General features: G+C 25.5%; 2 protein-coding genes across 2 annotated transcripts in view; one reads left to right on the forward strand and one right to left on the reverse strand.

Moving 5' to 3' along the window:
- The window catches only part of LOC109594248 (transcriptional activator cubitus interruptus), a 52,681-nt gene extending 41,009 nt beyond the window's left edge, over positions 1-11,672 (reverse strand). The window contains exon 1 of the mRNA XM_020009456.2: positions 11,155-11,672. Within this exon, the coding sequence (XP_019865015.2) occupies positions 11,155-11,339 (185 nt within the window). The 5' untranslated portion in view covers positions 11,340-11,672. The remainder of the gene's footprint in view (positions 1-11,154) is intronic.
- LOC109594232 (two pore potassium channel protein sup-9) overlaps positions 1-13,708 on the forward strand; it is a 125,219-nt gene that overhangs the window by 34,660 nt on the left and 76,851 nt on the right. The gene's annotated exons all lie outside the window — the stretch shown is intronic.

The following is a 13,708-nucleotide window of genomic DNA, read 5'->3' on the forward strand; positions in this document are numbered from 1 at the left end:
AGTTAAAGAAAAAAAATTAAAATATTGAAGTATAGAAAAGACAATAAATTATGTTTGAATATACGATAAGAAAATATGGTTATTATAATTTTAATCCGGCAAATGTTTACAAACATTTACTTCCCGTCATTATAAATTTATAAAATAAACTTATCAACTTAATCTTGTGCATTATACCTTGCCTTCCATACGAACAGTCGTAGAAGACTCGCATCTCCCAGTCTATTGCTTTATTAATAGTTGTGCGCTCATGTTAATTTAATGCATGTTTCTCTATTACCATAATTATCATGATGCAGCGATTCTATGAATTTATTACATAAATAGCCGACAATCATAATTATGTAATTATACAGACTGCGCCGGAGTGATTTAAATCTCACGTATTTTCGTAGTTTTCCCTGAGCCGTCTCCGTTGGCGATGGCGCGGAAAGAACACGGGTCCGTGTAAAGTAAACAAGACGTGAAAAATGTGGCCCCGTGATTTATCGAGAGTGAGAAGGAGAGAAGAGATTGGGGCCCTGTTCGCCGTGGCCGTTCGGGCCGAGCAATAAATTCAATTTAAAAAACTTCCCACAACACACAGATCAAAGAATGGAGCTGGCGAACACATTAATAAACGTCCGAGGGATCTTTATTATCGAGATAACTAAAAAGAGATATTATTATTCGGCCACGTCACACGCTAATAATAACAGGTCCACTTGCATCCAATTACGATGAACTGAAAGGAGGCTCATCTTCGGTAGAACAACCACTTGATTTAGATAAGGATTTTATCCCATTTTCGGACGCAAACCGGATTCGGGCATTTTTATACATATATATATGTAGTCGGAACGCACCGAAACGTTTATTCATTATTACTGGAAAATTATGCTGCGCGTTTGCGACCGTCCTGAAGCAAAACTAACACCCCAATTAATTTTTTTGTCGACGAGATTTTTTAAGTGTTTCAATTTGGGAGCGTCTCCAATTTGAATATGAATATGACACTTTCATAAATTTAATTAAATGGTTAAGTTTGATAATTTAACTACTATTATTAAATATTTTTTGTTTTACATTAAATTGTTAATATATTAAGTGCATCTCGATAACATTAATTTTGCTTCAGGATCTGTTAATGTAATAAAGAAGTAATTGGAATTTATTGGAAAGATGGCAGTAAAATATTTAACTGAATTTAACTTATAAGATGAATTCTGATAATTATACTGATGAAAATAATATCAAAACTATTCGAATTTTTAATAATAATATTAATAATATGTAGTTGATTAAAGCAAAGTGCACAGTAAAGAGTAATTTGTTTAAAATATACCCCTTTTGTTGTAATATTTTATTTTTCATTTCATCACAAATTAGTATTTTGTTTAGCAATAAAAAATATATTAAATTTAGATGTGTTCAATCAGAATAAACTGTTATAGAATTAGTGAATACATTTTTATCAAATAATTAACATAATGAAATATCTAATATGTATTGAAGAAATAGTAAATGAATGTCAATATTTTATTTACTTCTTAACCTAGAAACAATGTAATTTAGTTTTTAATTATATCATAATTGTTCATAATTGAACTACTAGAATTACTATTAAAATATTAATTAATTTTTGTTTCAACTGTATACCAATATGATTAATACAGACTGTTTCAGAATTCATCATTATAATAAATTAAATATTAAATTAAAATAGGGCAAAAAGGTCCGATTTATTTCCTTATAAGTCTAAAGATTAATTAATAATTTTTCATAGGCCTTTCCAGTTTGAATATAAATATGATACTTTCATAAATTATAAATTATCTGATGAATTTTGATACTAAAATTAACATTTGATATTAAAGTAGTATTAGTTTCTTAGTACATTATTTAAAAATTGTCAAAACAAATTTATTTCATTCCATCACAAATTTGCATCGTTTGCAGAAACTATGTTTTACTTTAAATTTGGATGTGTTGACTATAATCAATAAGGTTAATATTATTTCACCATTTTTGTACTTTTATAAATAATGAAATATTTAAAGTTTATGGAAGAGATGACAAAAAAGGTTTAAAATTTTATAATATTTTGTTATAATTCTTACACATCACGTGTTAATTTGCAGGAACAAGTATTTTTTTTAGTTAGAGATTTTTCTAATTTTAGCATTTATATTAAAAGGTCAATAATATTTATAGTATTTTTATAACAAATGATTTCGTGAAATTTTGATTGGACTGGTATCAAAAATGGTAGAATTTCGTAACACTAATTAGTTTTGTCTATAACTTCAATTAACTGCAAAAATTAATTAAATCAAAATAGAAAACTAGAAAAAAATTTATATGATGTTCCATAAAGAAATGCACAGAAGACATTAACCTTCATACCATCTAGTCATATTGTTAATTTGCAAGGTTGCTCCTGAGGTCAATATCAAGAGAGTGTTTATTTATTTACACAGGAATTTTTCCTAATTGATAAGAGCGAAAATAAAATTTACACAACCGATTGTTTTAAAAATAAAGACAACATTCCTAACAATTTATTTAACTAGATTTTAATTGTTTCATTTCAACACATCCGCAAAGGTATTTAAGCTGCACCACCACCGGCTAGTCAAACAAACACAAACATTTTATGTGGATTTAGATCGATTCCCTGGATTTATTTAAAGCTTTCAAACCGGAACATTGGAAAATAACAAACATGTAAGGATGTCGTAAAAGGCATTGAAAATAGAAACATAAATAACGAGCGGTACGATTCCTAGAACCGGCATGCAACGTTGTATTTCGGTATGGTGACGTTGGGCTTTTGTATACGACAGGTCTCAGAATTTAGTGTTGCGCCTTTAGGTAGTCCCGAGGATTTTGGCTTGGCTGGCTCTTTTCAAATTAACTTGCATTCATTAGTTCTTTACAATGGACTCGGGGTCTCGTTGTGTGTATGCTATTTTCATTTTTGTGTTTACCGATGGATGAACGGGACTAAGATTTTGAAGGGGATTATAACTCATTTTTGGCATTATCTACGTAAGCCGTAATCTGTGTTATGTCATGCCGGTGTTTTGGTTATGCGAAGATTTGAGGTACTAATTTTTCGTCGGTTTAATCACCTTGTTTCGATTGTGGCGAAGGTCTGATTGGTCATTATGGACGGCCGCCGAAATTCGTATAAATATTGTCCCGTCAAATATATGCCAATGTCGAAACGTGAAGCACATAATTAAGAACAATGTAAATACATAATACGTTTAATGGCAGTCACGTACACTTTTGTAAAAAATTCACATATTAGCCATAAATATCGAGTCGATGGTTGAATGTCAATAAACAATGTCTAGAGACAACGCGGAATTTGCTAGGAAACTAAAAATTCTACAAGCACCATATTCGCAGGATGTTTATTGTCTGGCTGATGGTCAGGAATAGTTAAAAGCTTACCAGAAAATCTATGATAATGAATGATATCTTCTTTAAATAACTTCTAATTTCGCTCTAACAAAACGCTTTCTGCATACACAACGTTCAATTATTTTTTTACTGCAGCCATTATTGAAATGAGCCCATTATTTTTGTTCATTTAGACTTATTAGGATCTCCGTCCAAATAAAAGTTTGAATTTTAAAACATTCATCTAGAAATACTGGTTCTTTATTCTTTTTTATTTTATTATAAATTAATAAAAAAATTTTATATTTTTTGATCCTATAAAATTATGCTTTAAGAATTTATTTTTGCTTTAAAATACTAAAGAAATTTTGTTAATTTTTGATTAATAAAAAACTCTTAATATTTATGTTTAAATATTTTCAATATTTTAATTTTATATAATTTAAAAGAATTTTTTATGTAATGGTGTAAAATACTGGATATAAGTAAATAAATTTTAAACAATACATTTGATTTTTATTTAAATTATAATTTGATTAATTAAATTAATTTATATTTTATTTTATTTACAGTTGTTAAAATAAGTTTATAATTAAAATATATATGTTATCTAAAAAAATAATAATAATACACAATTTTTTATAATAATTATAAAAATTCAAATTATTTTTTATTATAATACTAAAATAAAATGTTTGTTCATTTAAAAATGTAAATAAATAACAGAAAATTTATTATAATGAGTAAAATATTTTAAAACAACTTTTACTTTCTAAAAAATTAATTAAACACTACACTTTAACAAATGCGTAGTTTTGTTCATTATTTTTTACAAATTATTCAAAAATTAAATTTCTACTTTTATATCATATTTTGCTTGATATAAAATAAGTTTCTATTTTTGTTGATTTAAAAAATAATAAAAAATTTTAATGCATTTGATTTATTTTTTTAAATCAATTCAAATTTTATTATTTAAAAAAATTGTAAAAAGTTACGAAATATTAATTATTTTTGGGTTAGTTTTTACTTTTTTCGAATTATATTTTTTTATAACGTCATTTATCAAAAATTTTAATCCTTCTTTAAATTTTCTGTTCATCACTAAAATAAAATCATTTGTCAATTTAAATTTGGCTTAACAAGAAATGAAGTTTTTTTATTAATTTCTTTTAATTAATGCATAGTTTTGCTTACTTATTATATAATTAAATTAAAATTTTTTTGACTGCCCAAAAAAGAATAAAATAATCATATTTTAAATATACCTATATAATATTTAATATTTTTTGGATTACTTACAAAAATTAAATTTTTTATGTGATATGTAAAGAAGTTTATTCACATAGCGCAATTAAAAAAAATAAAAAAATTTCCTAGGAAACTGAAATTTCCTCAAGCGTCATATCCACTAGACAGCTTGGTTGATGCTCAAAAGAGCTTAACACAAAATCTATGATGATGAATTAAATCTTCTTTAATTAACTTCTAATTTTGCCTTAATAAAACGGCTTAACGCCGCATTCTGCATACACAATGCTCAATTATTTTTTCCTGGAGGCATTATTGAAATGAGCCGGTTAGTTTTCGTTTATTCCTTCTTATTTTGTTCTCCGTGTAAATAAATGGGATATGTTTCGAGTTACATGTTGTCGTAGGTGTTTGCGTTCAATTATTCGAGCAAGAAAATTCCATTATATAAACTTGTGGGTTGTTCGAAATTGACTCCATAAATACCGAATGTTTACTTTTACAGATGCAAATTTTTATCACCGTTCTACCCAGTCGTGTGCAAAACGACCAAAACGCACATTATGATCGTAACATAAACGGGAATGTTTATATTATTAATCGCGGACGGGTACCATTGGTGTAATTAAGATTAATTTTTCAACGGCCGAAGAAACTGTTTATCAAAATAATGGACAAATTTAGCAGCTCCTACTTGATGGTAGAGGCCAATAAATTACGATTATTCGAGATGTATGAATCTTACGTACTTAAAATATGAGTTGCAGCGAAATCCCACAACAAATCGTAATCCTGCGATATTTCTTCGGTCTAAACAGCTACAAGGATGAATATGTCTCTGTTATTGCTAATTTTAGTTGCAGAAGAGTGTCCAGGTGTTTTAAATAATATTTACGGCGCGTTGCGGGCTCGTTATTCTTAAAATGGCTCTGGCAAATATTATTTTAAGATTCGATATGTGTGATATTTTCAACTTTACTCAAGAAAGTGAATTTTGTTCCTTTTCTTTTACGTTATATTTTTGAATAAAAAAAATATTTACTTGGATCAATTATTATTACATTAATGTCTGATATCAATTTGTTATCAAAAAATAATATTATAATTAGAAAGAGTGACATTAATACGTATTTTTGATTAAAGCTGTTATATAAAAAATTCGATCTTACACATATTACTTTATATCAAAATATTCAAAAAATCGTTAAATCTTTGGAAAATTTAGCAATATTTATTAACTGTTATATTTTTTAAATAAATAAATGGATATAAATAAATAATTTTTAAAAAATACAGTTAACTATTAATTAAAATATAATTTGATTAATTAAATTAATATTTATATTTTATTTACCGTTATATAAAATAAGTTTTAGTAAGAAAAAAAATTAAAAAAAAATATAATTAAAAGATATTTTATTTATTTTTTGTTCATGTTTATTTTATTTGAAAAAATTAAATTACAAGGGAGTTAAATTGAAAGATAAAAAATATATTTTAGATTATTTACTTTGAAAAATTGAAAATTTCTTTAAAAATTAATTATTTTTGTTTTTCACTTTTTTTATAGTTATTTGTAGAAATTTCATTGTATTTTTTGTTACTTAATAGTGAAATAAAATAATGAATATAATAATTTTTAAATTAAAATTTTGATTAAAACAATTTTCTTAATATTTATTTTTTATCTTCATGTAGAATAGCTTTATTAACTTTTTTCATTAAAAGATAATTGAGAAAAATTATAATAAAAAATTAATGAGTATTGGAAATTTTAAACTCTTAATATACAGTTTACGCTTATTAAAATTATTTTTGAAAATTTTTAGATATTTTTAATATTTCAAATATTAAAAAATTAAATATGTTATATATTTACAATATTTCAAATTTTCTCGATTTCTAATATAAACTTTAAAATAAATATTTCAACGTGAGTTTATAGTTTTTACGTACAGATTTATTCATAAAAATAATAAAATGAACCTAAATTTATCTTTATCAATTTAATTAAATTTAAATGTCATTGTTTTTACAAGTCAGACGTCAATTGTCTAGAATAGCACATTATTAGTTACCATGACGTTAGTTTGTTTGCTTGCTATTAATTGTTTATTTACAATAACAATAAGCAAAGTTCGTTGCAATTTTATTGCGTCCATTTGTTTTGTATTCGGCCGTAATCGTTGATCAGAAAACAAAAGTCATTGCATAATTAAGCCGGCCAGTCGGTTTTTGTCACAGACTGAATAATTGTGGTTGTAACTGTGCGCATTTAAATGTTATCATTAACGAACTGCACTTTTTTAATTGCAACGACTCCGAACCTATAAAGACATATAAATTGGCTCACAATCAAACCATTTAGGCAATCTTTGTTTTCTTCGGCGCAACAAGGTCAATAACTTACCGTGACCATTCCCCGAAATTATTATATCTTCCTCTTGCATTGTGCACCGGCAATCAAGACGTACTTATTCGGTATCGCAGTTTATGAAGTCTTGTTTTGTTTTTTTCTGGATAGTGAATCAGACCAGTAAGACCTCGATTAGATATTTAATATGTCTTAAAACTTAAACATTAGGTGGTTTGGAACAGGTTAAATACGCAACCGCACGTCGTTATCGACGTTCTCGTTAACAATTGATAAACATAACAGAGTTGAAAATCTCAGTACACACGCACCATACACACAACAATCGTCGCCGTCGTGGAGTTTTAGGGGGACAGTCAAAGTGGTTTATGGTGTACCACGGTGGTGAGTGATATATAGACATGTCCGAAAGAATGCGGCCGACAATGCGAACGTTCGTGACAAAAACCAGCCCAATCACGACCGTGTTGGCTGCATAGACAGACGGACAGACTACAGGACAACAGACCTGACAGTACTTACTGACAGCACAATCCGCCTGATAAATGGTTCACCGACCAACTCCGGGTACCGGGATGCGCTTTCAATATGAAAAGTTCGTACGCACTCGAACACGGGGGCTGGTCACTTCGTTTTTTTTTTTTGTTGTGTAACATCGTGGTTGTTACTAAGACTGCGGCTGTTGCGAGCGTGTCGAAAGAGTAACGAAATGAGAAAATTTACTTGCTTACACGTAGACACTTAGGCGACAATTCAATTTAGATATACATACTTACATAGTCCAAATATGGTAATTTATTTCTTTACATGTTTACGCTAATTATTGTTTCATTTTCCGTGCGTTTACTTGTAACATTTTAGTTCTGTTTGAAAAATTTAAATTTAATTTAAAATGAGAATAATTAAAATTCGTGTTAAATAAGTTTTGTTAATAACATTACAATTAATACTAATATTGCATAGTGGCAAATACTGTTTATTACATTTACAAATTTAAACAACTATTTTAATGCGTATTAAATTTTAAAATCTACAGTGTATTAGAATTTTAGTGAAAAGATTAAGCGACATATAATTCATATTTATTTATGTATTATTTAATATATTAGAACCAAATGTAATATTATAATTAAAAAAATGTATTCATTTAATATAACGAGAAGGATAAATTAAAAATATAATTATAATCAATATTAATTATTTTTTAATTTAAATGTGTTCTACAATACATTAAACAATATTTATGTTACTACGCATCAGTTTATTAAAATACTTTAATATAGAGAAATGAATTCTATAAAATAAAAGTAGCATTTTTTGGTAAAAAACTAATTTATTACAACTAAAAATAGTTTAAATAATAAACAATAAAGATAGTTTAATTTAAGAAAAAAATTAAAATTATTTATTATGAAAATTATAAAGGAAGAAAGGAATAATTTTTGTGGAAATTTAAATAAAAAGAAGAAAGATTTGTAATTGAACCAATATTGCTTTATATAAAAAAATATTTGCCATATATTAAAATTTGTAATACAGTAATTTAAATTTAGATAAAAAATATATATTTAAGTAATCTTTATAAAATAATAGGAATTAGCATTTTTTGGTAGAATAATAATTTATTATAACAAAATAAGAATCGTTTAAATAATATACTATAAAGGCAGTTTAATTTAAGAAAAAAATGATTTTTTTTTAATATAAAAATTTTAATAGAGAGGAATTTTTGTCAGAATTTAAAATTATATAATATATAGTTCAAATTTATTTATGTATAATTTAATATGATTAAACTAAGAAGCAACTAATACAATTAATAATTTGTTTATCTAAAGTAAATGATAACATGAAATATGTGTTTTTTTATTTGGTAAAAAGAATAAAATCATAAAATATAAATATAAATAATATTTGCCTATGCAAATTACTATTAATATTTCTAAAATCAGTACTAAATTAAATTTAGATTAAAAAAATATATTTCTACTTTAAGTAATGCATATGAAGTGGCATTTTTATAAAAAATTAATTTATTGTAACAATTAAATGAAAATTGTTTATTATAAAAATAATAATACTAAGAGAACAACTTATGTGGAAATTTAATATTTTTTTAAATATAATTTAAAACAACTAAATAAAAATAAAATAAAATTAAAAGAAATTAATAATTTATTTGTTTTAAGTAACTTATATTTGTGAATATGAAATAGACATTTTTTGATAAAAAGTAATTATTTAAATAATAAACAAAATTAGTAATTTAATGTAAGATTGAATAGGTATTATTTATTATAAAATTTGTAATATATACAATATTTATTAATATTTGTGGTATTGATAGTAATTTAAATTTGGATTGAAGGGGTATTGTTTATTATAAAATTTACAATAAATAATAAATTTAAGATTATACAACATATTCATAGTTATATATTTATTGATAACAAATTAATTTATACTTACAAAGAAAAAGCAACTGAAAATAATAATAATAATGGTATTTAAAATTTGAATGGGTATTATTCATTATAAAATTTAAAATACAAAGAAGAAAAATGTATGGTTATATATCATATTATTTAAAGTTAATAAAAAGAAGAAAATATTAAAATTTAACAAAATTTTAGAAGAAACATGAAGGGGCAATTTTTATTAAAAAATAATATTAGGCAATATAAGTTAGTTATTATTTAAATTTATAAATGTTGTACCTTAAACAATGTTTTTTACTATACATTATTCTGTTAAAAAAATATAATAGACTTATTTATATTTTAACACTGAATCAGTATTATCTATTATTGTCTTTATATGAAAATAAAACAAATTATGAATAATACACATTATTCATATTAATTAATTATAACCCTATTTCATAATAAAATAATAATTTAATTAATTTTTAATAACAATTATAATATTTTTACTCCAAAATAGTTCTTTGCAAGAGCTTAATTCACTTAAATTTCATTAAATTATTTGTAAATTACGTATTTTTTATTTATTATCTTAAAATTTCAATTATTTTACTTGAAAATTTAAAAAATATATAGGTAAATTTATTTTATTTTTATGAATTATTTAATTTAATGTTAATATTTTAAGTAAAATATTAATGAATATTAAAATTATTAAAGTTTAAAATATAAAATTTTTAAAAATATAAATTTTATGAAATTATTTACATAAAAGTACACATAACCTTTTAATATTATTATTTATTGTTTATGTTTTTTAACTTATATAAAAAAGTTTGTACAGAAAATAAAACTAAGAAATTGGTCTGTTTTTTACTTAATTTTAAACTATTTGTTAGATAGAAACATTGACTAGATTATTAGACAAGAAACTCATTGAATAAATGGTGGATGCGCACTTTTAAACAATTTAAAAAAAATATAACCAACGCAAATATGTGTAATAATTAATAACATAAATTTACTTAACAGTTGTTGAAAAATGTTATTGTTTTATTTTCATTTAATATTTTTATTATTTGGTTCATTGAATATTGAATTTTATGTTTACTCTGGATTTACCTTTTTAAACTATAATTTACCAATGTAAATTTAATTAATATTTACATATATATATATATATATATATATATATATATATATATATATATAGTTTTAGTTTTATATGAGTTTTGTTACGATAAATGAAAATTAAATTGATTTAAATAATGTATAATAAATAAATAATCAAAATAATACATTTGATAATTATGATTTGCATTACTTTAATTATTAATTTGTATTATTTTGGTAGATTTTTTACATGTTATTATTAACTTTTTTATCATACTATTAAAAATAAACATAAAATACGTTTAAAATATGTTTAAAAAAGTTCAGAGACAATACAAAAGGTTAAAACTTTTTTAGTGTATTATATATAACTTATAACAATAATTTAAACCAATTATTAATAACTTGAAATGCTGAAAATTCATAACTCCCAATTTATTATAAGCATTATTTAATCAATTAATGTTTTATAATTAAAACTATTAGTTGATATATTAAGTAGATAATGTTATTAGAATTCAGTCGTCGATTTTCGTGGTTCCATTCAGCGATAAAATTGGCGAAGCCAGGAATGGAATGAGAAAAAGGATTTTGGGCACTCACCCTGGCGGCGCGGGAGGGTGAAACGGCGCACCCGGGGGCGGCATCCTCGGGTCCCACACGTACCGCCCCTCGTGCGTACGCTGGTCGACGGGAAGCGGCGCGTGGAAGGCCGCGAAGGCCGACGGGAACTGCATTGGGAGACCAGCGGACATAGCGGCCTGGAAATCCGCCTCCTTCTCTGGCATAATCACGATAAAATCCTGCGTGTCGCGCACATGTCAGCAATAAACGACGATTCGTTCACCAATATCCATGGATACCCGGCGCCCGATCGCACAATTAACACACGGAACGGCTCAATTAGACGGAGTCACACATGTTTTTTTTTTTTACTTCCCTTCTTTTCCTTTCTTCGTACCTTTTGCGTCCGCACACGTTTTCGAAACGACACGACCGCCACACAGACTGCTGTATCTGGGCTGGTGACACGGATTTTGCTAGCCCCACATGGCGACGTCGCTAATTGGTGATGTAGGAAGAGCGTCGACAATAACGCACGGAGACTCGACCAACATACATAAGCCGCAGTGCGACCACAGAGAGTGCGATGAACAACTAACTAGAGTAGAGGCAGTTGACAGGCCGGGCTACATCTCAACTAAGCAACTCATGGACGTTGAAGAGGGGCCGGGGGAGGGGCTTACGCCAGACCCAGGGAATGGAATGGACCAGCATGCACATGCATTCTCGTCCCGTCTCGCTTCGCCTTCTTCCATCTTTCGCGCTTGATCTCTTACTCAACGGCAGTGGCGGAGTCCAATTCGTGGTTGGACTCCGTTTTTCCTTTTAACGCCGAAATCGATTTGCCCCGTCTTCGATTCGGTTGACGATGGGTCTTTCACGTTGTGCGATCACCTGAACCAATTTCAGTTGTCGTCAACACGTTCCTGTCTTCAGTCATTGCAAATCGACAATGCCCCTGGAGGATTAACGAGCAGATTACTTACTTAATGATTGATTTTGGAGACTTTTCTTGGTATTAGTAAGAATTAAAATATATGAACTTTAATGTCAATATTTTATATACATATAATATATTTTTCACATTACCAATTACAATTCTTTGTTGGAAATTTTAATTTTTTGAGAAATGATCTATACAGTATTCTGAAATATTTAAATTAATTCAATATAAATAAAACTAATTTGAAAAATTACATACAGGATGTCTCAAATTGATTGGTTTTAGCTGACCACTAAATATTTAAAAAATATATTTAAAATTATTAAGAACAGTATATTATAACAGTAGTAAATATTTAGTAATATAAATTTATTTAATATAAATAAAAACAATTCAAAATATTATCTGTTAATTAAAAATTACGAGTTATACATTCCATTTTATTTTGGAATTTTTTATTTTTTTGGACAGTGATTTGTACAGAATTTTAAGATACTTAAATTGATTTATTTTAAATAAAAGCAATTTAAAAAATTATATATATAGGGTATTGGATGTCTTTAACTTAAATATTTAAGAAAAATGATTAAAATAGTTAAGAGCAATATATTTTTACAGTAGTAAAATTTTAAACAAGCAATTAAGTATAAATAAAAATAATTCGAAAAATTATATACAGGATGTCCTAAATTAGATGTAAAAAATGATTTAAAGGAGTTAAAAACAGTATATACTTTCACAGTAGTAGATAAAATATTAAACAAATATTTAGTTATTTAAATTAATTTAATTATTGTAAATAAAACAACAAAAAACTACATACAGTATGTTTTATATTTTCTGAGGCTGGTACGAATATTATATAAAATATTATTTTGAAATTCTAAAATCTTTGGAATAGTTGTTATATAGAGAATTCCAAATATTTAAATTAATTTAATATAATTAAAAACAATTCAAAAAATTACATACAGGATGTCCCAAATTGTCTTTAGCTGTTACGAGTTATACATATAACTTTATTTTGTCTTTATATTTTGTGACAGTGAATTTAAAAATATTTAAATTAATTTGTTGTAAATAAAAGCAATTCAAAATACATACAGAGTATTCATAATTGGATGTCTTAGTTAGCCTCTAGATATTTAAGAAAAATGATTTAAAATAACTGATAACAATATATATTTAAACAGTAAAGCACTCATTTTTTTAAACGTTGATTATCGCATATCATATTTGATATCTAACCATTTCTAATTTTTTTACAAAAACTTAGCATTTGAAAAAGTGTAATATGTTATACTAAAATTTTATTGACAAGAAAAACAAACCCTTCACAGTCACTTTTTCATCTAAAAGGCCTAAAAAATATATCTTATTATAATTTAGAGAAAAGAGTCTTTCTAAAGATATATTACATTATCTTTAATTTAGATGTAACAATATATCTGAAAATTTTCGATTAAATATGGAAATTAATATTTTTCATAGGTGACATTGATAAAGTTATAAATAAAGATATATAAATTGTTAAAATTTGTCTGAAAATATGAGAATTTTTGAATGAATTAAATTTTAATTAAGAACAAAAAACTTTGCATCCGTTCAAATATCATAAAAATATTGGACGTTAATAAATCTGATACAGTT

Source organism: Aethina tumida, chromosome 2 (genome assembly GCF_024364675.1).
Source record: "Aethina tumida isolate Nest 87 chromosome 2, icAetTumi1.1, whole genome shotgun sequence".
NCBI lineage: Eukaryota > Metazoa > Arthropoda > Insecta > Coleoptera > Nitidulidae > Aethina > Aethina tumida.